At 43.4% G+C, this 27,381-nt stretch overlaps 1 protein-coding gene across 10 annotated transcripts in view; it reads right to left on the bottom strand.

The window, feature by feature from the left end:
* Positions 1-27,381, bottom strand: part of LOC133160231 (interferon alpha/beta receptor 2-like) — a 69,517-nt gene that overhangs the window by 3,992 nt on the left and 38,144 nt on the right. For 8 of the 10 annotated variants that reach the window (XM_061287891.1, XM_061287896.1, XM_061287893.1 and 5 more), the window contains one exon: positions 10,244-10,359. The exons of 1 other annotated variant lie outside the window; for it this stretch is intronic. In XM_061287891.1, coding sequence (XP_061143875.1) covers positions 10,244-10,359 — 116 coding nt within the window. Of the gene's footprint in view, positions 1-10,243; positions 10,360-12,581; positions 16,135-27,381 lie in introns of those variants that run through there. One more of the 10 variants, XM_061287898.1, reaches the window with a different exon arrangement.

The raw sequence follows: 27,381 nt of genomic DNA, 5'->3' as shown, positions 1-27,381 counted from the left end.
GTTGAAGAGGTCCGGTTTGGGGACCTCAGCATCGCGTCTCTGCTTTTTGCAGAGGACGTGGTGCTGTTGGCTTCTTCAGGCCGTGATCTCCAGCTCTCACTGGAGTGGTTTGCAGCCGAGTGTGAAGCGGTCGGGATGAGGGTCAGCACTTCCAAATCCGAGTCCATGGTCCTCGGTCGGAAAAGGGTGGAATGCCCTCTCCGGATCAGGGATGAGATCCTGCCCCAAGTGGAGGAGTTCAATTATCTTGGGGTCTTGTTCATGAGCGGGAGCAGGATGGCGCGTGAGATCGACAGGCTGATCAGTGCAGCGTCTGCTGTGATGCGGACTCTGTACCGGTCCGTCGTGGTGAAGGGAGAGCTCAGCCAAAAGGCGAAGCTCTCAATTTACCAGTTGATCTATGCTCCTACCCTCACCTACAGTATCTCACAAAACTGAGTACACCCCTCTCATTTCTGCAATGTTTTAAGTATATCTTGTCATGGGACAACACTAAAGAAATCACACTTTGATCCAATGTTAAGTAGTCACTGTAGAGCTTGGATAGCAAAGTAAATTTATTGTTACTTTGAAGTAACTCAAAATACAACAACAAATGTGTAAAATGCTGGCAACAAAAATGACTACACTCCAACTGGAAATCTCAAAATTAAGCCAAAATTGGGACCAATTAGGCATTTTTCCTCCCTGTGTAATGCGACTAGTTGGTGTACCGTGGTGTTAGGTGTGATTGGGGATTAGGTGTATTAAATTAGGTATTTTCACTGATAGTGGTCACAGGAAGTTCAACATGGCACCTCATGGCAAAGAACTCTCTGAGGATCTAAAAAAAAGAATGGCTGTTCTATATAAAGATGGCCTAAGCTATAAGAAGATTGCCAACACCCTGAAACTGAGCTGTAGCACGGTAGCTAAGACCATTCAAAACAGGCCTCGCCATGGTCGACTAAAGAAGTTGAGTGCGCGCTCAGCGTCATATTCAGAGGTTGGCTTTGGAAAGCAGGCGTTTAAAAAGTGTTTAAAAAAATCAATTCTTTGGAAAGTACTCTTTCCATTTTCCTATCACACTTCCAGTGTCTGTCAAAACATTTCCATCTCTATCTTTAATCAACCTAACCTGCTGCACATCCTTCTCATCTCTTTCTCTCTGCCTCGCTAACCTGTATAAATCTTTCTCACCCTCCTCACTCTCCAATCTGGCATACAGATATGCTCTTTGTTTGGCCTTTGCCACCTCTGCTTTTGCCTTACGCTGTATCTCCCTGTATCCCTGTTTACTCTCTCAGTAAGTCCTCTTGGTGTCCCACTTCTTCTTAGCTAGCATACTCTTGCCACGTATGCACTCCTGCACTTCATCATTCCACTACCAAGTCTCCTTATCGACTTTCCTTCCAGAAGACACACCAAGTACCTGTCTCACTGATCACGTTAGCTCTTGTTGTCCAGTCATCTGGAAGTGCCTCATGATAACCCAGGGCCTGTCTCAACTCCTCCCTGAAAGCTACACAAAACTACCTTTTTTAGTTTCCGCCACGTCATCCTCTGTTCTGCCTTTGTCGTCTTCATCTTCCTCTTCCTCACCACCAGGGTCATGCTACACACCACCATTCAGTCTGGCTACACTCTCACCTGCCACCACTTTGCAGTCACTGATTTCCTTCAGATTGCATCATCTACACAACATGTGATCCATCTGTGTGCTCCTACCTCCGCTCTTGTAGGTCACCAAATGTTCCTCCCTCTTCTGGAAGAAAGTATTCACTACAGCCATTTCCATTATTTTTGCAAAGGTGATCATCATCTTTTTTTCTACGTTCTTATCCTGGATACCAAACCTGCCCATAACTTCCTCATCATCTCTGTTGCCTGCACAAACAAGTCCATTGAAGTCTGCACCAGTCACTATCCACTCACTTCTGCATCACCTCATCCAGCTGACTCCAGAATTTCTTCTTCTCTTCTAATTCACGTCCTACTTGTGGAGCATAACCAATGACAATATTGAACATCACACCTGGGATTTCCAGCTTCAAACTCATCACTCTGTCTGACATTCTTTTCACCTCAGAACATTCCTCACAAATGAACTCTGTTCACTGATTGTGAACATTACTATGAGTTACTGAGAGGGATTTTTTTTTTAACCCGCATATTTTTATATTGCAACAGTTACTTAAAATATGCTACTGAACACCAGTGTTGTGACTAACGGCGTTTGAAGTAACGGCGTTACTAACACTGTTATAGTTTTTCAGTTCTGGATGATGTACTCAACTATGATGATTGTTATAACTGCGTTAAAGTTACTAACAGTGAAATCTGGCACAGTACTTATGCTGCTTCACACCTGTTTCTGACACTGTTTTTGGATGTCAAAGTCAAAGTCTGCTTTATTGTCAATCCCTTCATATGTCATGACACACAAAGAAACCGAAATTCCGTTTCCTCTATCCCACGATGACGAGACATATAGACATACAAGTAGACGACACAAAATAAAAACAAGGCACAAACAATAAATACCGTATTTTTCCGTGTATAAAGCGCCCCCATGTATAATACGCACCCTAAAAATGGCATGTTGATGCTGGAAAAAAGCCTGTACCCATGTATAATATATTTTTTTAAATCCCAATGATCGTCACACACGCAGGGAGACGTTGGGTCCCATTTTTATAGTCTTTGGTATGGTCTTAACTAGGCTGGATGTAATTTTTTTTTGTTGGCGTTGATTTCTCCGACTGCCCGTAAAGGCACCACCGCGATCAGTGCGGACATGTGAAAAAGGCGTGCGGACGTGAAAAAGGCGGCTCTGTATGGGAGAGACGTTGAAGAGGAATAAAAACACCCTTGGAAACCAAAACTTGCCCCTCGTCGTGACTCGGAGCCGCAACAAATGTTTCGGGTTTGTGTAGGGTACATTGTGACAGCAAACGATCAGGTGATCGAGCAAGTGTCTGATACGAGAGCATTGCGGTCGTATGGAGCGTGTTTGAAGTGAACAGCAGAGACGAAAGGAACAAGGCAAAGTGTTGTGAAATAAAATATTACCTGTAATACGCATTTTGTTGATTGAAACTGCTAATTAAACTGTGAATTGAAACTAATAGGAAGAAAACAACTCTTGCTCTTTATATAGCTGACGTGTCTTGCGCATTCATTCTGCGCATCTGTAATGGCGGCCTCCGTATGATATCCGGTTTGCGATGGAGATTAAAAACCAAACAACATTTCACAATAACACACCATGAAGGATTGCACCATCGCATCAAACGATGTGTCATCAATTATGAATTTTACTGACTAAGTTTGTTGGGCAGGATGGCTGAATGCGATGCGCAATTGACAACAAACAAGAAGAAAGGTGATTTCAAGTTTTATTTCGAGGGAGATTTGTCATGTCTCGTCCCCAGTTTTGCTATGTGTCTAGGTTGCCATAGTTTCTGTTTGCGTCGCCCCTCCCTTCCTGTGTCACCTCAATCAATGTAACGTGTTTTGTATTTAAGTCCTGTCTGCCCCTCGCTCACCGTCGGATCATTGCATGTGTTACTGTCATGATGTCTGTCTGGTTTCTGTTCTTGTCTTTGGTAATGTCACCCTGTCTTTTTGTTCCACGTCTTTGTCGGTCAGTCCTGTTGTTGGTTTTGTTGTACCATGATTTTCTTAAAAAAAAAAAAAAAAATAAAAAAAAATTGTACCCATGTACCCAGATTTTAGGACAATAAATTAGTTAAATTTCGCGCATTATACACGGAAAAAAACGGTAATAACTATTTATTATTTATTATTATTATTTTCCGCCCTATAAGGCGCACCTAAAAACCTAATTTTTTATCAAAAGTCAACAGTGCGCCTTATAGCCCGGTGCGCCTTATATATGGATCAAGTGATGAATTTGTTGATCCATACTGGTTGTACACAGTGCTCTGCCAAAATGTTTTAGTACGTTTTAGTACGACTAGTAAATTACGAGGTCGCATCGCTTCCCAGCATTATGGTAACTGTAGTCAGGGGGCGTCACCGAATAGCTGTTGTACTCGCGAGGCTATTTCATTTCAAAATAGGCTGCTCCGTTAATGTTTCGAGTAAATCTACCGATCGATATGGAAGGGAAACATAGGTAAGTAGTACCAATGCGTTAGATCGAACTTTAGTCAGTTCTGATCATTTTATAGGAGATCGTTTGAGAGACGCGATTGTTTGTTTACACTTTGCTGAGGCTCATGGGAGATTGCGAGCTGAGGGTCATGTTTTTTTTTGCGGATGGCTAATGCTATAACGATAGCTGCTATACGCGCGAGGCTATTTCATGTAAAAATAGGCTGCTCTGTTAATGTTTCGAGTAAATCTACGGATCGATATGGAAGGGAAACATAGGTAAGTAGTACCAATGCGTTAGATCGAACTTTGGTCAGTTCTGATCATTTTATAGGAGCTCGTTTGAGAGACGCGATTGTTTGTTTACACTTTGCTGAGGCTCATGGGAGATTGCAAGCTGAGGGTCATTGGTTTTTGCGGATGGCTAATGCTATAACGATAGCTGCTATACGCGCGAGGCTATTTCATGTCAAAATAGGCTGCTCTGTTCATGTTTCGAGTAATTCTACGGATTGATATGGAAGGGAATCATAGGTAAGTAGTACCAATGCGTTAGATCAAACTTTGGTCAGTTCTGATCATTTTATAGGCACTCGTTTGAGAGACGCGATTGTTTACACTTTGCTGAGGTTCATGGGAGATTGCGAGCTGAGGCTCTTAGGAAATTGCGGATGGCTAATGCTATAACGATAGCTGCTATACGCGCGAGGCTATTTCATGTCAAAATAGGCTGCTCTGTTAATGTTTCGAGTAATTCTACGGATCGATATGGAAGGGAAACATAGGTAAGTAGTACCAATGCGTTAGATCGAACTTTAGTCAGTTCTGATCATTTTATAGGAGCTCGTTTGAGAGACGCGATTGTTTACACTTTGCTGAGGCTCATGGGAGATTGCGAGCTGAGGGTCATTGGTTTTTGCGGATGGCTAATGCTATAACGATAGCTGCTATACGCGCGAGGCTATTTCATGTCAAAATAGGCCGCGCTGTTAATGTTTCGAGTAAATCTACGGATCGATATGGAAGGGAAACATTGGTAAGTAGTACCAATGCGTTAGATTGAACTTTAGTCAGTTCCAATCATTTTATAGGAGATTGTTTGAGAAACGCGATTGTTTACAGAGGGCTCGTTGGTTATTGACTAGTGGGTGCAGACCGCAACCCTAGTCAACCTCAGTTTGTTGCAGTAAAGCTTCTATTTTATGCGCCTTATAGGCCGGTGCGCCTTATATATGGACAAAGTTTTAAAATGGGCCGTTCATTGAAGGTGCGCCTTATACCCCGGTGCGCCTTATAGGGCGGAAAATACGGTAATAAATAAATAATATGAGTGATGAATAAAGAATAAACAAATAACACAATAAATAAGAGGAGCAAAACTGAGCCAGTGTGCATACACCAGACAGTAAGCATAGCGCAAAGTACAGGACGCTACGCAGAAAGGTCGACACGCAACGCAAAAACGCTTTCGCCTCTCCGCGGACTAACTTCACTCGCTTTGCCTCGCGTCAGGCAATCAGGTTCAGGAATGTGTCACATGACATTCTGTGCAATGCAATGGCGGGCCTTTTGCTTGAGGAAATGAGAATAAAATGCACGTCACCGTCCTGTACAATACTTCTTTGTACCTATACCGGGAAAAAACTAAACGAGAGCATGCTTGGAGGACTTAGAGTAAGAAACTGTTTATTGACTTTTTTGTTTGTAAGCGATGGTGCCCTTCGCTCATCTAACCTAAGATTCAAGAGTTTTTATTCGCCATGTTTGAGCGTGCCAAACAAGGAATTTGACTTTGGTAAATCACACCCTCTGTTCAACATTTAGGTGACTAACAACACTCAGGACATGTGAAAAATGGCACATATTCTCAAACATCCCCTGAAGATAAAACTCACCCTTCTACGCTGCAATTACGTAAATATAATATTAGTTTTCAATGCTATGCGGATGACACCCAATTATATATGCCGTTATCGATGACAGATCCGCGGGATTGTTGTAATCTTGAGAAGTGCCTTGCGGAGATCAAGCAATGGATGTCTCTCAACTTCCTTCGTCTTAACCCAGATAAAACTGAGATGTTGATAATTGGTCCAGCTCGTTATCAACACTTATTCAAGGAAACCGCTATAACTATAGATAACCGTACTATCACTCAAAGCGATACTGTAACTAATCTCGGGGTAATATTTGACCAAACTCTCTCCTTTCAAAAGCACATTAAGAATATAACCAGAATTGCGTTTTTTCACCTTCGTAATATTGCAAAGATTCGTCCGATCCTCTCGACCGGTGATGCGGAAACTATTATACATGCGTTCGTCACGTCGCGCCTGGACTACTGTAATGTACTATTTTCGGGTCTTCCTAAGTCCCGCATCAAAAGTCTACAGTTAGTACAAAATGCCGCTGCAAGGCTGCTCTCTCGGACAAGAAAATTTGATCACATTACCCCAATACTAGCCAACTTACATTGGCTTCCGGTCCATTTAAGATGTGACTTCAAGGTTCTTCTATTAACCTATAAATCGCTGCATGGCTTAGCGCCTTCATATCTCGTCGACCTAGTTGTTCCTTATGTTCCGTCTCGTAACCTTCGTTCGCAAAACGCTACCCTTTTAGCGACACCGAGGGCTAAGAAAATGTCTGCAGGCTCTAGAGCATTTTCTATTCGGGCTCCAGAGCTTTGGAATGCCCTACCAATGGATATTAGAACTGCTACCTCAGTAGAAACATTTAAGACACGTTTAAAGACACATTTCTATGACATGGCCTTTAACTAACCTGTAGTGGCCGATTCGGCTGGAGTTTGTTTTCTCTCCCTCTCCACCCCCTCCCTCCCCCCTCCCTCCCCCCTCCCCGGCCGGGGAGGTGGTTAGGTGGTACCCATGCTGACAGCGGCTATCTGGATTCTCGTGGCCAATTCAGGATAGGGGAACTGCAGCTCAACCTCCTCGAAGAGCACTGCCAGGACAATTGAGGGCTCCTTTCGGCAGCCCTCTGCTGTGACATGGACATCCACTTTTTATTTAATTGATTTTCATGTTGTATCATTTGTGCCCTCTCTGCATCCATTTCAACCTGGTGATCCTGAAAGGGGGATCCTTCCATCTGTGGTCCCTTCTCAAGGTTTCTCATTTTCCCCCTGCTAGCGTTTTTTAAGTTTTTCCTTGCCCTTTTGGGAGCTTAAGATCAGGGGATGCTTTGAGAATAATTGTCAATTTCTGTCTATGTGAAGCCCTTTGAGACTGCTTGTGATTTAGGGCTATACAAATAAACTTGACTGACTTGACTTGACAATTGTGTAGCTCCAATTAGTAATAATGACACTTACTACAAATTTGTTTAGTTACTTGCTTTACTTAATCGCAGGCCTTTATCATATTAGTTTATTTTCAACAGTTTCTTGTTGTGGACACCTGGGGGCAGTATTGGGGGAGGATAAATAATTATGTTCTCTTTGCTTTTGTGGAATAAAAGCTGCTGCTCTTGGCTTGGTTCGATTTTTATGATTTTTAGACTTGGCGTGATCATCTAATGCGGTTTTACCTTCGAAGAGAATCTTCACTGGGCACAGGGACCAGGTAGCATAAAATGGATCGCCTCGGCATGGTCGTAGGCACATAGCGTATTTCTCCTGTTTTAAACAGTCATTGTTAAAACCAGGGCTGTGGACTCGGACTCGGGGACTCGAACTCGGTCGGACTCGGTCATTTTTGCCGGACTCAGACTCGGTGCTGATTTTGACCGAGTCCACCGAGTCCGACAATAAAAAAAATACGTTCAATTTTATTTTCATCATGCTGCTGAGAATGCGCCTAGGAATACTGTCCACAGCCCTGCTTACTTGTTATGAAGACAAATTTAGTTGTTGCGTGCGCGCCCGCCTGCCTGCGTGCGTGCACGCACAAGACCCACAATACCCCCCCGCGCACAGCCAAGATGGAAGAACCTGGGAGCAGCGAGAGAACAATGTTTTGCCTCTAGATTTGGGGGGGAAACGGAGCGTAAGTTACGATCAATGCGGCCACGTTGAGTTGCACTTAGGCTAATGTTTACATTATGTACCAATGTCAAGGACGATTATGTCACCCAGCTTATATCATTGATGTGTTTCGATAGTTGTGGGGTCGTCACTAATTATTTGTGTTTAGATAAATGTCTGAGCTCCAATGGTGTAATTAATGATTAGAACTTGAAAGTATCTGTTTATTGTATTCGTTTATATGTTTAATAAAGACAAAGCCATCACAAAACTATTGTAATTATTTAGATTTTGATCTAAATTAGCCTTGAATAAAGACTAAGCAGTCACATGAATTAACAGAAAAAATGGACAGCCGGACTTGGTCAAGAGGCTGGTTAAGACATGTCAAGCGTTTATATGTTTTCTTTAGTGGCCTGTCATCACCTCCTGTAGCACCCTCGTCATCTGTCGCTCCACCAATTTATAGAGCCAATAAGGCTGTGCACAAGTTTATAGATGTAGGCACACTGCAATTAAACTGAAAAACACATTTTGCACAACACGCACAAAAATTAGGAACTCCTTAGAGGGCCAGATTTATGTATTTATTTTCCAGAACAGAGCATGAAAACATGTTCAACATGTTCCCATTGGTCTCCTACCGGCCAATAGTGCACGGTTAAGTCATATGGGCAGACAAGGCCCTGCGCTCCAAGTGACCGAAACTTCCTTTGTTTGTGCTTTTTCCACACGGCTAACTCGAAATTGAAAGTTATCACAGACACTGACAAATCTGAACCAGAATGAAATTCCCGGACCCATTACCGTTTTTTTCCGTGTATAGTGCGCATAATTTAACTAATTTATTGTCCTAAAATCTGGGGTGCTTTTTTTTTTTTTTTTTTTTTAATTTTATTTTATAATTTTTTTTTTTAAAGAAAGTCATGGTACAAAAAAACCAACAACAGGACTGACCGACAAAGTCGTGGAACAAAAAGACAGGGTGACATTACCAAAGACAGGAACAGAAACCACATCATGACAGTAACACATGCAATGATCCGACGGTGAGCGAGGGGCAGACAGGACTTAAATACAAAACACGTTACATCGATTGAGGTGACACAGGAAGAGAGGGGCGACGCGAACAGAAACTATGGCAACCTAGACAAATAGCAAAACTGGGGACGAGACATGACAAATCTCCCCCGAAATAAAACTTGAAATCACCTTTCTTCTTGTTTGTTGTCAATCGCGCATCGCATTCAGCCATCCTGCCCAACACACTTAGTAAAATTCATAATTGACGGCACATCGTTTGATGCGATGGTGCAATCCTTGATGGTGTGTTATTGTCAAATATTGTTTGTTTTTTAATCTCCATCGCGGACCGGACGTCATACGGAGGCCGCCATTACAGATGCGCAGAACGGATGCGCAAGACACGTCAGCTATATAAAGAGCGAGAGTTGTTTTCTTCCTATTAGTTTCAATTCACAGTTTAATTAGCAGCAATCAGCAAATAACAAAATGCGTATTACATGTAATATTTTATTTCACAACACTTTGCCTTGTTCCTTTCGTCTCTGCTGTTCACTTCAAACACGCTCCATACGACCGCAATGCCAGACGCTTGCTCGATCACCTGCTCGTTTGCTGTCTGTCACAATGTACCCTACACAAATCCGAAACATTTGTTGCGGCTCCGAGTCACGACGAGGGGCAAGTTTTGGTTTCCAAGGGTGTTTTTATTCCTCTTCAACGTCTCTCCCATACAGAGCCGCCTTTTTCACGTCCGCACGCCTTTTTCACATGCGCGCACGGAGCGCGGTGGTGCGTTTACGGGCAGTCGGAGAAATCAACGCCAACAAAAAAAATTACATCCAGCCTAGTTAAGACCATACCAAAGACTATAAAAATGGGACCCATTGCCTCCCTGCGTGTGTGACGATCATTGGGACGTAAAAATAAATAAATAAATAAATAAATTAAAAAAAATCATAAAAATTGGGTGCGTATTATACATGGGGGCGCATTATACACGGAAAAAAACGGTAGATTCCTGATTCTCGATGCCCAACCATAGCCTCAATCCACTTTGGTGTACAGCTTTATGAGCAATGGTGTGACTACATGTGATGTGTGATTCCCATCCCAAATACAACGTAACTTACTTACCAGCACTGGTGGCAGATGAATCTTTCTCAGACATAGCAATCCAGTATAGATGAGAAGAATCACAATGATGATAACAGCAATGGATATAATGCTTAAAAAAGCTGAGATCACACAGTCTAGAAAAAGGAGAGACAAAGGTTTGAGAGGAGCGTTTTTTTCTTTAGTACCGTAATTTTCTGACTGAAAGTCGCTCCGGAATATAGGTCGCATTACACATAAAATGCACAATAACGTGGAAAAAAATATATAAGTCGCTCCGGAGTACAAACTGCATTTTGGGGGAAATTTATCCGACAAAATCCAACACCAAGAACAGACATAAGCGAGCAACAACAGGCTAAACGATAGGTATGCTAATGTGACAAACACAAACGAAGAGCTGAGAACGGGCCCGACGTAACATTAACGTTATTCAAATAACTATTACATAAATAACACGTTTATAAAACCATCTATGTCACTCCAATTTCTTAAATCCATCGATCGTCCTTTATGTCAACAATGCCGGCCGGGTGCGTGCCGCTGACGGAGGTTGCACTTCAAAATATTCCACAGGCCCATATAACAATATATAAAGTATATATCAAATAACTATTATATAAGCAATAATATTATTATCCCCGGACAGCCACCCGGTCGAGCGCCGGCCCCCGACTTCCATCCACGGAGGTGAAAGAGAGCTCCGTAGAGTCGGACTGGGCGTGCGTAAAAGCCATAATAGTTTTACAAACCTTCTGTGTCACTCCAAATCATTAAATCCGTCAAACTCTTCGTCCTCCATGTCACTTACAAACAAAGCCGCTAATGATGCCGGTAGTACGTGGGCCCCTTCGTTATCTTCGTCATACCGTGATCGAATCTTTGTCCTTTATGTAAAACAACCGCCGTGCCGCTGACGTCACTTGAAATTTAAATTACAGTAATCCCTTGCAACATCGCGGTTTCACTTTTTAAAAAAAATTGAATTTAAATTTGTGAAAAATTCACATACAAGTCGCTCCTCAGTATGACCGCCAAACTATGAGAAAAAACACGATTTATAGTCCAAAAAATACGGTAAAATAAAATTTTAAAAAATATTTATTGACAAATATTTATATGAAACAGATGGAAAACAATTTTGATAGTCCACCAGGGATATCATTCAGAAATACCTCTCAAATACACACAAACGCTCTCACACACACAAAACTGTTCAAAACAATTGATAACGATGGATAAAATTCGATTCCACCTCCGGCCCTCCCTGTATGGAGTTTACATGTTCTCCCTGTGCTCGCGTGGGTTTTCTTCGGGCACTCCGATTTCCTCCCACATCCCAAAAACATGCTTGGTAGGCCGATTGAGCACTCCAAATTGTCCCTAGGTGTGAATGCGAGTGCGGATGGTTGTTCGTCTCTGTGTGCCCTGCGATTGGCTGGCAACCTGTTCAGGGTGTCCCCCGCCTACTGCCCGATGACGGCTGGTGTAGGCTCCAGCTCGCCCGCGACCCCGTGGGGATAAAGCGGTACAGAAAATGGATGGACTGATAAAATTTGAAAATGTGAACTTCTTTTTTACAGATGCAGCTGTTGATAATTCATTCATTATTTCTTGTGTTCTCCAGGTTGTTTTAAAGTTGCAATGATGAATTAATTGGGGATGCTCCCATCAGTGGCTGATCATTATTGGCCAATATTTACCATATTTTTCAGACTATAAGTCGCGTTTGTCATAGTTTGGGTGGGGGGGCGACTTATACTCAGGAGCGACTTATATGTTTAATTATTCACAAATTTTTACTTGATCATTAACACATTACTAACTTAGTATAGTTGATCACTTCACGTTATTTTCACTTTAAACCGCATTAGGGCGCACTATGGCTATGGAATAATTGAGCCTCACTCACAATGAGTTCCATTCACTGACTTGCGGAGTCAGGAGATTTTATGATTTGGAGTGACACAGATGGTTCGATAAACTTGTTATTTATGTTATAGTTAATTCATATAGTTCATCAAGAGTAGCAACGTCTATGTTGTTAGACTTCAGCCCTCTGACTTCAGTAGTTTCCGATTGTCTATCAAGGCCATGAAGGCAGCGAGGGGGTGAGGCGATCTAGGGCGCTTGCTTATAGCACTGTGTTGGCTCATATGTTAAGCTCTTATTTTGTGAAATAAAGAGCCGGTTACCAAACCAACATCTGGCCTGGTACTTTGGTAACGCTACAATATAGTTATATACGTAGATTGTGGAATAATTTGAGCTGCAACTGACGACGAGGCTGACGTCAACAGCTGTTTTGTGACACAGCAGATGAAGATTCCGATGTATTTAATGATTTGGAGTGACACGGATGGTTCGTTAAAATTGTTGTTTATATTACATTTATTTGATATATCTAGTCTGATGTCAACAGCTGTTTTTTTTTTTGTTTTTTTTTCAAGTGACACAAGACGAAGTTTCCGATGATTTAATGATTTGGAGTGATAAAATTGTTGTTTATATTGTGGAATAAATTTAACTGCAACTGACGACGAGTCCGACGTCAGCGGCGCGCCGCACACGAGGCGTTGTTTACAGAAAGGAGGAAGCATTCGATCAATGGATTCAATGATTTGGAGTGACACAGATGGTTTGATAAACATATTTATGTTATAGTTATTTGAATAACTGTTGATGTTACGTCAGGCCCGTTTTCAGCTTCTTGTTTGTGTTTATGTCACATTAGCATACCGTTTCGTTTAGCCGGTTTTTGCTGGTTCATGTCTGTACTTGGTGTTGGATTTTGTCAAATAAATTTCCCCCAAAATGCGACTTAAACTCCGGTGCGACATATACATGTATGTTTTTTCCTCTTTATTGTGCATTTTATGGCTGATGCGATTTGTACTCCGGAGCGACTTTTAGTCCAAGAAATACGGTATATACGTGCTCCTTGAATTTGATCAAAGGCTGTCAGGTCTAAATACCATCAGACATTTATTTACACGCTGGAAACAAAGAGGAGAAGACAACCAGTATTCTTTTTGCTCGCGAGGAGAATTAGGTAGACGGCCCAGTTCACAGTCCTCCACCAATTCTGACCTGCCCTACCATCATCTCCTCTTTTTATATTGGGTTGCCATGGTTACAAGAGGCGTTGCTACACTAAAGCGAGGGGAGAGTGTGACTGTAGCAACGCTGTTCAGCTAGCTAATAATGTTGTGTGGTGCGAGGCCGCATGGCCTTGGCCGATCCGTGACCCCAGGAATGCAGAGTCTGTTCTTAGATGGTTGGCAGCCTCGTGCCCGGCTGCAATCTCCAAACCTGGATGTCGTGTCCCTGTAAAACAATGCTCTAGACTTTCTTGCTACATTTCACACAATAATAATAATGAGTAAATAATCAGATACCTCTCGTGCATACACTCCAACAAATGTTAAGTAGATGTGAGATAACTTGCATGAAGTCTACTTAAACATTGAGTAAATATGGGATAACTAAAAACCTGTCTCGGACAAAAACAATCAAAAGAGAAAGAACTTCTCTTGAGCTAACAAAGAACAGAGTTGTTCTGTTCATAACTAGTGAGGGCCTCTCACAGATAAGAAAAGGAAGGGAGTATAAGAACTCCCTAAGGCTGGCTGGCAGATATGTTGGCCTGAGCGAAAATATGTGACCTCCGGTTTCAGGCCGACCAGAGCTTCAGCAAAACTAATTATTCTAACAAAGGGTTTAATGGCCAATAGTTCACCTTGTCTAATTCTGGTGAAGGAATGACCAGAAATATTCTGTCTATCATTATTATATATGTTTAGAATGGTAACTGCGGCTATACTCTATTATTGGTAACTAATGAAGAAATTCACACGTAGGCCCACCACGTAGTTGCCATTTAGACACAAGTTAACTTAGTACTTAACATGTATGCTCATCATGCAGTTGCCATTTAGAAGACAAGTTAACTTAGTACTGCTTGCAATAATTGCTTTTCATTTCTCATTCACTGAGAAGGTCTGGAGAGGTTTGCATGACCTCAGGTGGAATGTGGTGGGAAACCCACACGGCAGAGGAGAAGTGGCCTGGACATCAATCTCACGGGGAAGACAAGACCATTTCTTTGTTGGCAGTCCAGCTAAAGGACAACAAACCATGCACCAAGTAAGACAACTTTAGCCCTATGAAGGGAGGACACAACCACTCCTTAATTTTCACTGCAGCAGGATCGGGCTGACCAATGCAGCCATAGGGGGGTACAAGGCAGTGTCTTTCTTCTGCCTGTCCCAAGCCCGAGTAAATGTAGAGGGTTGTGTCAGGAAGGGCATCCGGCGTAGAAATTTGCCAAAATAGCTCATGATGTGAACTCAGTCTGTTAATTCCATACCGGATCGGTCGAGGCCCGGGTTAACAACGGCCACTATCAGGGCTCCCACTAATTCAATGTAATGGTGAGTTTTATTTTTATGTCGTTTATATTTGTTTTTATGCCAGTCGTATCATTTTATTTAATCGTATTCATATATTCATTATAAATGTATTATTTATTTATATAAATGTATTATTCATTTATATAAAGGCCGGTCCGCGAAAATATTTCGGACACGTAACCGGTTCGTGTCAGAAAAAAGGATGGGGACCACTGGTGTAGACGATATGACCTGAAGGAGATCAGACTGAGTTCACATCATGAAAAGTAAAAGATGGTGGCGCGTGCACACGCAGCGGCCTCTCTCTGTCCCGAACGGTGTTTTGTTTTGTCATTTAATGTGGGTTTGTCCGGCAGTTTTCTGTGTTTGTCTCGTCGTACTGGGTTGTGCTACAAGTGCAGCGGGTTGGTTCTGCTCAATCGGCGAAAGCGAGTTTTGTGGTGTTCTGGACTTTGAAGCGGGGACATTAAAGGCGCTCGGTCTGCTCCGTCCTGAAGCGTCGCCGGACTCGCCTGCTATTCCTCCCCCGGTTGGGAAGCGTCGGAAGCGGTGTGCGAGGAGGCTGAAGAGGGGCGAGAGCGGGGGCGTCTGGGCCAGGCTGGCGGCCAACCCAGCTTGCCCGGCCGTGCCTTCCATTCTTCTGGCGAATGTTCGGTCGCTGGACATCAACATGGTTTGCTTTCGCCTGCTGAGATCTACGAACCGGACAGTGCGTAACTGCTGTGTGCTCATGTTCACTGGGACGTCGGTGATCGTTATCATTCCCGACTCTGCTGTGCATCTGGAGCGGCTAGCGTGCTATCGGGCGGACCGGGCCATTGTACGAGGGGGAAAGTCGCGAGGAGGTGGGATGTGCGTCTACATCTGTAACGGAAGGTACCGGGACTCTGTGGTGGTATGCGAGCACTGCTCGCCACTGGCGGAGTTTGTGATCTCCAGGCTGTTAGGGTCCTGAACTCTCTCCCCCCTCTGCGTGGAGTCCTGTACTTTTGCGCTTTGTTCTGACTGTCTGCTGTGCGCTCTTGCTCCGTTTTGCTCCTCTTATTTACTGTGTTATTTGTTTATTTATTATTTATTCATCACTCTTATTGTTCATTGTTTGTGCCTTCTTGTTTTTATTTTGCATTGTTTACTTGTATGTTTATCGTGTACTGTGTCTCGTCACCGTGGGATAGGGGAAACGTAATTTCGATTTCTTTGTGTGTCTTGGCATGAAGGAATTGACAATAAAGCTGACTCTGACTGCAAAGGGGTGGCAGGTGAAAGTGTAGTATGGAATGGTGGTGTGTTGCATGACCCTGGTGGTGAGGAAGAGGAAGATGAAGACGAAAAAGGCAGAACAGAGGACGAAGTGGTGGAAACTAAAAAAAGCAGAGTGTTGTGTAACTTTCAGGGAGGAGTTGAGACAGGCTCTGGGCGGGCAGGAGGCACTTCCAGATGACAGTACGACGACAGCTGAGGTGATCAGGGAGACAGGTGGGAGAGTACTTGGTGTGTCTTCTGGAAGGAAAGTCGATAAGGAGACTTGGTCGTGGAACGAGGAAGTGCAGGAGTGCATACGTGACTAGAGGTTAGCTAAAAGGAAGTGGGACACCGAGAAGACTGAAGAGAGAAAACAGGGAAATGTGGCGTAAGGCGAAAGCAGAAGTAGCAAAGGCCAAACAAAGAGCATACGACGACCTGTATGCCAGGTTTGATGGTAAGGAGGGAGAGAAAGAATTATACAGGTTGCCAAGACAGAGGGACAGAGATGGGAAGGATGTGCAGCAGATTACGGTGATGAAAGATAGAGATGGAAATGTTTTGACAGATACAGGAACTGTGATAGGAAGATGGAAAGAATACTTTGAAGAGTTGATGAATGAGGAAAACGAGAGAGTGAAAGAGATGGCCACTGTGGACCAGGAAATTGCGAAGATCAGTAGAGGTGAAGTAAGGAGGGAACTGATGACGATGAAGACTGGAAAGGCAGTTGGGCCGGATGATATACCTGTGAAGGTATGGAAGTGTCTTGGGGAGGTGTCTGTAGAGTTTTTGACCAGACAGTTCAATGACATCCTAGAGAATGAGAGGATGCCGTGTGGATTGTTGGAACAATTCTTTTTGCAGAAGCGGTGGTCGGCCTGAACCGCTCAAGCAAACATATCTGTCTAGCTCTGGGGAGTTCTTAGACTCCCTTCCTTTTCTTATCTGTGAGAGGCCCTCACTAGTTATGAACAGAACACCTTTGTTCTTTGATTAGTTCAAGAGAAGTTCTTTCTCTTTTATACCTTGTAGTTTCTATTCATAAATTGTTGTTGACGGGACAGTTTTTAAGTTATCCCATATTTACTCAATGTTGGTTTAAGTAGACTTCATGCAAGTTATCTCACATCTACTTAACGGTTGTTGGAGTGTATGCACGAGAGGTATCTGATTATTTACTCATTATTATTATTATTGTGTGATACTCTGGAGCGTTGTTTTACAGGGACACTGCACCCAGCACGTTTGAAGATCGCAGCCTACGACGAGGCTGTCAACCAACTAAGGACAGACTCTGCATTGCTGGGGTCACGAATCGGCCAAGGCCTTGCACGACACAACATCCTTTAGTTAGCTAATCAGCGTTGCTACAGCCACAATCTCCTTTCTCTTTAGTGTAGCAATGCCTCTTGTAACCAGGGCAACCCAAAATAAAAAGAGGAGATAGCGGAAGAGGAGTCCAGAATTGGTGGATGACTGTAACTGGGCCTTCTACGTAATTCTCCTCACGAGCAAAAGAAGTTCTGGTTGTCTTCTCCTCTTCTTTCAGTGTGTAAAATAATGTCTTACGGTACTTAGACCTGACAGGGATGGGAAGAGAAATGGAGTAGGAGTTATCCTGAAAGAGGAGTTTGTGAGGAATGTTTTGGAGGTGAAAAGAATGTCAGACAGAGTGAAGTGATAGAAGTGTGTTTATACCAATCTATAAGAACAAGGGGGATGCGCAGAGTTGTGGCAAATACAGAGGAATAAAGTTAATGAGCCACACAATGAAGTTATAGGAAAGAGTGGTGGAAGCTCGACTAAGAGCAGAAGTAAGTATCTGGGAGCAGCAGTATGGTTTTATGCCCAGAAAGAGTACTACAGATGCAGTATTTTCTTTGAGGATTCTGATGGAGAAGTACAGAGAGGGTCAGAAGGAGCTGCATTGCGTCTTTGTACAAACCGGATTCGGTTGAAGTTGGGAAATTGTGTAAAATGTAAATAAAAACAAAATACAATGATTTGAAAATCCTTTTCAACCTATATTCGACTGAATACACTACAGGGAGGGACAACATAGCGCTCAGAACAGCACTTGCCTGCTGAAGGCTACTCCCCCTTCACACGAGCTGCCCCTATGCCTCTCTGCCGACAGCGTGAGGAGGGCGCTTGCCGCTATCAACATCCGTAAAGCGGCGGGCCCTGACAACATCCCGGGTCGAGCGCTGAAGGACTGCGCTGGGGAGCTGACGGGTGTCTTCACGGACATCTTTAACATTTCCCTGCAGCAGGCCATCGTCCCGTCGTGTTTCAAAGCTGCCACCATCGTACCTGTGCCGAAGAAACCCGCTCCGTCCTGCTTGAATGACTACCGCCCCGTGGCACTTACGCCCATCATCATGAAGTGCTTTGAGCGGCTTGTCATGGAGCACATCCGATCCGTTATCCCCCCCACCATAGAGCCCTTCCAGTTTGCGTACCGTGCCAAACGGTCCTCTGAGGATGCCATCTGCACTGCCCTCCACTTGGCCCTCACCCACCTGGAGAGAAGGGACTCTTATGTAAGATTGCTGTTTGTGGACTTCAGTTCTGCCTTCAACACCATTGTGCCACAACGTCTCATCAGCAAACTCGACAAGCTGGGTCTCGATACCTACCTCTGCAACTGGCTACTGGACTTCCTTTGTCAGAGGCCACAGGTGGTACGTGTTGGCGACAAGATCTCCGCCAGCATCACGCTGAGCACAGGGGCCCCCCCAAGGCTGCGTGCTCAGTCCGCTGCTCTTCACCCTGCTGACGCATGACTGCGCTGCAACCTACACCGACAACCGCATTGTGAAGTTTGCTGATGACACGACTCTGGTGGGTCTCATCACCAAGGGAGACGAGACTCATTACAAGTTGGAGGTTGACCTTCTGACCGCGTGGTGCAGGGACAACAACCTCCTGCTGAACGTTGACAAGACCAAGGAGATTGTTGTTGACTTCAGGAAGGGTCACACCCAACACCTGCCGCTGACCATCGACGGTGCTGTGGTGGAGAGAGTGAGCAGTGCCAGGTTCCTGGGGGTGCACATCAGTGAGGATCTCTCCTGGTCCACCAACACCGCGTCATTGGCGAAGAAGGCCCAGCGCCGCCTGTACTTCCTGCGGAAACTCAGGCGAGCGAGTGCTCCTCCGGCCGTCATGACTACGTTTCACCGCGGCACCATTGAGAGCGTCTTCTTCAGCTTTATTGCTGTTTGGGGTGGTAGCTGCACTGACTACAACATGAAGGCCCTGCAGCGCATAGTGAACACGGCTGGTAAGATTATTGGTGCTTCACTCCCCTCCTTGAAAGACATTTACACCTCCCATCTCACCCGTAAGGCGACCACGGTTGTGAGTGACGTGAGTCACCCCGCTCACTCTTTGTTTGATCTTCTGCCCTCTGGGAGGAGGTACAGGAGCCTGCGCTCCCCCACCACCAGACTCAACAACAGCTTCATATTTCAGGCTGTTAGGATCCTGAACTCTCTCCCCCTTTCTGCGTAGCGTCCTGTACTTTGCGCTATGCTTACTGTCTGCTGTATGCACACTGGCTCAGTTTTGCTCCTCTTATTATTGTGTTATTTGTTTATTATTTATTCATCACTCATATTTATATATTATTTATTGTTTGTGCCTTCTTGTTTTTATTTTGTGTCGTCTACTTGTATGTCTATCGTGTACTATGTCTCGTCACCGTGGAATAGAGGAAACGGTATTTCGGTTTCTTTGTGTGTCTTGACATATGAAGGGATTGACGATAAAGCGGAGTTTGACTTTGATATTTAATGTTTAGTTTATTTTTCAAATAAAAATTAACTTAGAATTTAATGGCTGCAAGACGTGCAGTAGAAGTTGGGAAAGGGCATGTTTACCACTTCGTTACATCACCTTTCCTTTTAATAACACTCAATCAACGTTTTGAAAGAGAGGAGACTAATTCGCTTAGCTTCTCATGTGGAATTCTTTCCCGATCTTGCTTGATGAACCGCTTCAGTTGTTCAACAGTCCGGGGTCTTCCCTGTCATGTTTTACGCTTCATAATGCGCCACACATTTTCAATGGGAGACAGGTCTGGACTGCAAGCGGGCCAGGGGAGAACCTGGACTCTTTTACTTCGAAGCCACGCTGTTGTAACACGTGCAGAATGTGGCTTGGCATTATTTTGCTGAAATAAGCATTGGTGTCCATGAAAAAGACCGCTTGGATGGCAGCATATGTTGCTCCAAAATCTGTATGTACTTTTCAGCATTTATGTTGCCTACACAGAAATGTAAGTCACCCATGCCATGAGAACTAATGCACCCCCATACCATCACAGATGCTGGCTTTTGAACTTTGCGTTGATAACAGTCCGGATCGTCCGCTTCCACTTTGGTCCAGGGGACACGACGTCCAGTGTTTCCAAAAACAATTTGAAAAGTGGACTCATCAGGCCACAAAACACTTTTCCATTGTGCATCAGTCCTTTTTACATGAGCTCGGGCCCAGAAAACCCGGCGGCGTTTCTGGATGTTGTTCATAAACCGCTTTTGCTTTGCATGGTTGAGTTTTAACCCGCACTTACTGATGTAGTGACAAACTGTATTTACCAGCTCAGTGACCTAGTGGTAGAGTGTCCGCCATGAGACTGGAAGATTGTGGGTTCAATCCCCAGCCCGGTCATACCAAACACTATAAAAGTGGGACCCATTACCTCCCTGCTTGTCACTCAGCATCAAGGGTTGGAATTGGGGGGTTAGATCACCAAATGATTCCCGAGCGTGGCACCGCTGCTGCTCACTGCTCCCCTCTCCCCCAGGGGATGGATAAAAATCCCATCCCCGTGTGATTTTCATAAAAGCAGAGAACAAATTTGACCACACCCAGATGTGTGTGTGACGATCATTGGGACTTCAATTTTAACTTTACTGACAGTGGTTTTCTGAAGTTTTCCTGAGCCCATTTAGTGATATCCTTTACACACTCATGTTGGTTTTTAAGGCAGTACCGTCTGAGGGATCAATGGTCACGGTCATTCAGTCTTGGTTTCCGGCCAAGGCGTTTACGTGCAGTTTTCACCAGATTCTCTGAACCTTTCATATTATGGACCATAGATGTTGAAATCCCTAAATTCCTTGCAATTTTGATTTAAGAAATGTTGTTCTTAAACTGTTCAACTATTTTCTCACGCAGTTGTGGACAAAGTGGTGAAACTCGCCCCATCCTTGCTTGTGAATGACTGAGCATGTTTGGGGAGGCTCCTTTTATACCCAATCATGGTACCCACCTGTTCCCAATTAGCCTGATCACATGTGGGATCTTCCAAATAGGTGTTGAATGAGCTTTTCTCAGCTTTCTCAGTATTTTTTGCCACCTTTCCCAACTTCTACTGGACGTGCTGCAGCCATGAAATTCTACGTTAATATTTGGCAAAAAACAATTGTTTATCAGTTTGAACATTAAATATGTTTTCTTTGTAGTGTATTCAATTGAATATGGGTTGAGAAGGATTTTCAAATCGTTGTATTTTATTTTTATTTACATTTATTATATTTATTACTGGTTACATACATTCCAACATAATCATATGATCAAGATAGTTTTGGAAAACCCTGACGCGTTGTTTTGGAGGATCAATTGCTTGGTGGTTTGTGAAGGCACTCAATAGGAAACATGATAACATCAATGTCGTTCATTTCCAAATATTTGGCAATGGTTTAACAAGCGGCTTTGTCTTAAAATAAGCTCTTGGGGAAATTCATTACATTAGTTAAGGGAAGATGTGCCACATCCAATATGGCTAATACGATGGCGTATTCCAGCTACTGGCCAACACGCTTAAGAAGTTATCTAGTAGATGAACATGTCTGCACGTTACGACATTGACGACGTGATCATGTGATTTCCTATTTTACGCCTTCGAACCTACCAAGCAAGCAATTGGACCTCTGCAGAATGTAACTATCAGAGTATTAGGCCGTTAATTATTGCCGGGAATATTTTGGTTTGTTTGTTTCACGGCTGTGAAATATTTACCCGATTTTGTTAGATCAACCTGTTATGGAGTTTCCTTGAACAGTACGTTTTTAAATGCAGTGATTTTGCGAGCACCAAGCTAGGGTGTGAAGGTCCCCATGACAAATATACTCTGCATGGAAGGTTTTCCATTGAAGGTAGCTGCGATGTCATGTTTCATTTATTACTGATATCTCATTCCACTTAACGTAAACTTGTTATGAACATTTCGTTTCTAACGTGTCATATTATAACCTATTCGCTAAGTTTAACTAAGCATAAGCTTCATCTAACGAGTTGTATGTTATTTTATTAGTATTATTTTTTCTTATTTTCTTTGTTGTTGAGAGGTACATTGGGTTGTTGTCCATGCAGCCTAAAATTTACTCATAAATGTACATAGCATAATGTGGTTTTATGGTTTACCTCAACAACACTGTCAAACTCTAACATTCTCCCAACTGTTGGATCCTTTCAGAGGGTACATCAAGAACCGGAAAGGCCACCGCCCTGACATGATTTTTGTCTTTTGGACGCTTACGTCACTTCACCATCTTCTCTCAGGTGTGTACTGTACATTGTTTTTTAGTTTTGCATTTTAAATGTTTTGGGTTTTGTGTGACATGAGGTTAAACAGTAACACGCTCTTGATATTCAGAGCCACGACAAGCAGCACTGTGGCACCTAGATTAGTTTCGTAACAAACAAATTATGGGGGTGGAGTGGGACGCTGATTAGTAGGGGTGTAAATCGCGGGTTTTGTCACGATACGATATAATATCGATATAAAGAACTACGATACGATATTTGCCGATATCTTAAAGCCTGCTGCGATTCATTCACGATATATCGCAATATAGTGCTCTACGATCGGATTTTTTTTTTTTAATAAAAAATATAGAACAATATCCTGATTTATAACAATTCATACGCAAAATCAACAAGGTACTGCAAACTCTTTTTTTAGGAAATTACAAGAGTATTGCAGTATACAAAGTGCTTATTTTAACACTGAACTTTGATGTCGTGTTTTTTCTTTAAATGTGCGGCGAGATTTGTGCTCCCTGAATATTTTATCACTGCATGGCAGGATTTACAAACTGCATGTGTCTTGTCGGTTGAGCCATCTTTTCTTTAGAATCCAAAGTGCTTCCAAACGAATGACTTGAAGCCTAAAGGGGAGCAAATTTTCTCGTCTTTTTGGACACTAGCCATAGCACCAGCCCAGGAGCAGCGTACTAGTTGTCGACTCCCCTTTCACGTGCCTGCTCTGCTCACAACACAACAACGCCGGGCGCAATGCTCCCGGAAAGAGGAAGCAAGCAACAATGAATTGGATTTCAAAATAAAGTCGCGTCTAATGTCCGAGGTCAAACACGGCGATATAAATCGATGTTTACGTTTAGCATCGATGCCAATAAATCGTAGAGCATTATATCGATTAATCAATGTGTATCGATTAGAGATGCACCGATCCGATATCTGGATCGGATATCGGTCCCGATATCAACAAAATAGATGGATCGGGTATCGGAAAATACAACCGATCTGTGAGCCGATACTTTCCTTAATCTATTGGGACGCGGGCTACGTCATACGTCAGCAGCACGTGTGCCGCATGCCACGAGAGTTTTCTAAACAAACGCAAACATGGAGCGAACGTTCGCTTCTCTTCCCCGGGTTGCTAAGCGGACGTCAAACCATGCGCGTTCGCTTCTCTTCGGGTTGCTAATGGGACGTCAAAGGCTGCGCGTTCGCTTCTCTCCCGAATGGGGGGGGCTAATCGGATGTGAAACGCTGCGTGTTCGCTTCTCTTCCGGGGGGGTGTTAATGGGACGTCAAACGCTTTGTGTGGCGGGCTCCATCTAGTGTGGAAACTGAGAAGCTGAGCTCAAGCTTCTTGTGCGGGCCATATTCAATTATGTTTTCAGAATTTGCTGCGGGCCAATAAAAACTGGACCGTTAGTTTGGACACCCCTAATTTAGAGCAAAGAACTGTGTAGTCTGCCTGATGCCATTGCCTTTGGTCTTTTCTGTTCCACATGTAGAGTTATGTAGCTTGTGAAGTTTGAACTGGACTGCCCCTACACCTGTCTATGGACCCCGTGGAGGCTATTTTGTGTGTTTTGGGGTGTTCTCTTGTATTGAGGGGTGCTGGTTGGCCGCTGTTACTTTTTTTCCTTTGTCTTTTAGCTTTGTTTTGCTTTGATGGCTTTTATCTTGAGCACTTTCTGCCTTTCTTTGTGGCACCGTTGTGTGGCAGCCTTATGAGAGCCTATTGAGTTGCGCTCATGCCATCTGTGTGTCTTTTGTATACCCACTCTGTGGTATGAATACGGCTGGGGCCTGAATTTCCCCACCCCTGGGGATCAATAAATATACAATCAATCAATCAATCAAGTCAACCATAATATCGGATCGGTATCGGGTATCGACCGATACGCAAAGCCACGGCATCGGTATCGGTATCGGAACTGAAAGTCGGATCGGTGCATCTCTAGTATCGATGAATCGTTACACCCCTAATATATATATATATATATATATATATATATATATATATATATACACCGTGTTCCAAATTATTATGCAAATGATATTTATCTCAGATTTTCCTAAATAGTCGATGCAAATGAGTCAGCATAATTTTCAAGTCATCAACCATTAGTTTAATGAATTCGAATGTTATTGAACAAACCTCCCAATGATAACAGAATTTTTCAAAAATAAAAAACTTAAAATGCACTGTTCCAAATTACTACGCACAACAGAGTTTTATAACATATTATAGGTTGTTATGAACTGAAATGCTCATCTTTAGAATTTACAGCATTAGGAGGTCATATTTACTGAAATCAAAAGCTATTTCAATCAAAAACATCTTAACAGGTCAAGTTACATTTTAACATAGGACCCTTTATTTGATAGCAGCTTCACAATTCTTGCATCCATTGACCTTGTGAGTTTTTGGAGAGTTTCTGCTTGAATTTCTTTGCAGGATGTCAGAATAGCCTCCCAGAGCTGCTGTTTGGATGTGAACTGCCTCCCACCCTCATAGATCTTTTGCTTGAGGATGCTCCAAAGGTTCTCAATAGGGTTGAGGTCAGGGGAGGATGGGGGCCACACCATGAGCTTCTCTCCTTTTATGCCCATAGCAGCCAATGATGCAGAGGTATTCCTTGCAGCATGAGATGGTGCATTGTCATGCATGAAGATGATTTTGCTACGGAAAGCACGGTTCTTCTTTTTGTACCATGGAAGAAAGTGGTCAGTCAGAAACTCCACATACTTTACAGATGTCGTTTTCACACCTTCAGGGACCCTAAAGGGGCCAACCAGCTCTCTCCCCATGATTCCGGCCCAAAACATGACTCCGCCACCTCCTTGCTGACGTCGCAGCCTTGTTGGGACATGGTGGCCGTCCACCAACCATCCACGACTCCATCCATCTGGACCATCCAAGGTTGCACGGCACTCATCAGTGAACAAGACTGTTTGAAAATTAGTCTTCATGTATTCCTGGGCCCACTGCAGCCGTTTCTGCTTGTGAGCGTTGTTTAGGGGTGGCCGAATAGATGGTTTACGCATAACTGCAAGACTCTGGAGGATCCTACACCTTGATGTTCGTGGGACTCCAGAGGCACCAGCAGCTTCAAATATCTGTTTGCTACTCTGTAATGGCATTTTAGCAGCTGCTCTCTTAATCCGATGTTTTTGTCTGGCAGAAACCTTCCTCGTTGCGCCTTTATCTGCACGAACCCGTGTGTGCTCTGAATCAGCCACAAATCTCTTTACAGTACGATGATCACGCTTAAGTTTTCGTGAAATATCTAAGGTCTTCATACCTTGTCCAAGGCATTGAACTATTTCACGCTTTTCGACAGCAGAGAGATCCTTTTTCTTTCCCATGTTGCTTGGAAATGGTCATCTGCTTAATAATGTGGAACGCCATTCTTAAGTAGTTTTTCCTTAATTGGGCTCACCTGGCAGACTAATTATCACAGGTGTCTGAGATTGATTTCAGTGATCCAAAGAGCCCTGACACACAATACCGTCCATGAGTTTAATTGAAAAACAAAAAATGTAATCTTTATGACACTTAAATACAATTTGCATAATAATTTGGAACACGGTGTATATACACACATATATATGTATTATTTAATATGTCGTTTCACCGTGAGATAGTAGGAAACGCAATTTCGATCTCTTTGTATGTAAATCGATGTTTACGTTTAGCATCGATGCCAATAAATCGTAGAGCATTATATCGATTAATCGATGTGTATCGATGTATTGTTACACCCCTAATTGTATGAGGAAGTCTGGAGTGGAAGAGAAGTACCATTTTTTTCCGTGTATAATGCGCCCCTATGTATAATACGCACCCTAAAAATGGCATTTTGATGCTGGAAAAAAGCCTGTACCCATGTATAATACGCACTTAATTTATTATTATTATTTAAGTCCCAATGATCGTCACACACGCAGGGAGGCAGTGGGTCCCATTTTTATAGTCTTTGGTATGGTCTTACCTAGAATGGATGTAATTTTTTTTGTTGGCGTTGACTTCTCCGACTGCCCGTAAAGGCACCACCGCGAACAGTGCGGACATGTGAAAAAGGCGTGCGGACGTGAAAAAGGCGGCTCTGTATGGGAGAGACGTTGAAGAGGAATAAAAACACCCTTGGAAACCAAAACTTGACCCTCGTCGTGACTCGGAGCCGCAACGAATGTTTCGGATTTGTGTAGGGTACATTGTGACAGCAAACGAGCAGGTGATCGAGCAAGCGTCTGATACGAGAGCATTGCGTTCGTATGGAGCGTGTTTGAAGTGAACAGCAGAGACGAAAGGAACAAGGCAAAGTGTTGTGAAATAAGATATTACCTGTAATACGCATTTTGTTATTTGTTGATTGAAACTGCTAATTAAACTGTGAATTGAAACTAATAGGAAGAAAACAACTCTCGCTCTTTATATAGCTGACGTGTCTTGCATATCCGTTTTGCGCGTCGGATCCATAGTGCGCATGCGCAGTCATACTGCCTCCGTATGACGTCCGGTCCGCGATGGAGATTAAAAAACAAACAATATTTGACAATAACACACCATCAAGGATTGCACCATCGCATCAAACGATGTGTCGTCAATTATGAATTTTACTGACTAAGTGTGTTGGGCAGGATGGCTGAATGCAATGCGCGATTGACAACAAACAAGAAGAAAGGTGATTTCAAGTTTTATTTCGAGGGAGATTTGTCATGTCTCGTCCCCAGTTTTGCTACGTGTCTAGGTTGCCATAGTTTCTGTTCACGTCGCCCCTCCCTTCCTGTGTCACCTCAATCAATGTAACGTGTTTTGTATTTAAGTCCTGTCTGCCCCTCGCTCACCGTCGGATCATTGCATGTGTTACTGTCATGATGTCTGTTTGGTTTCCGTTCCTATCTTTGGTAATGTCACCCTGTCTTTTTGTTCCACGTCTTTGTCGGTCAGTC

The sequence above is a fragment of the Syngnathus typhle genome, linkage group LG9 (assembly GCF_033458585.1).
Source record: "Syngnathus typhle isolate RoL2023-S1 ecotype Sweden linkage group LG9, RoL_Styp_1.0, whole genome shotgun sequence".
NCBI lineage: Eukaryota > Metazoa > Chordata > Actinopteri > Syngnathiformes > Syngnathidae > Syngnathus > Syngnathus typhle.
Note: the sequence above shows the minus strand (reverse complement) of the source record. Positions and strands in the feature narration are given on the sequence as shown.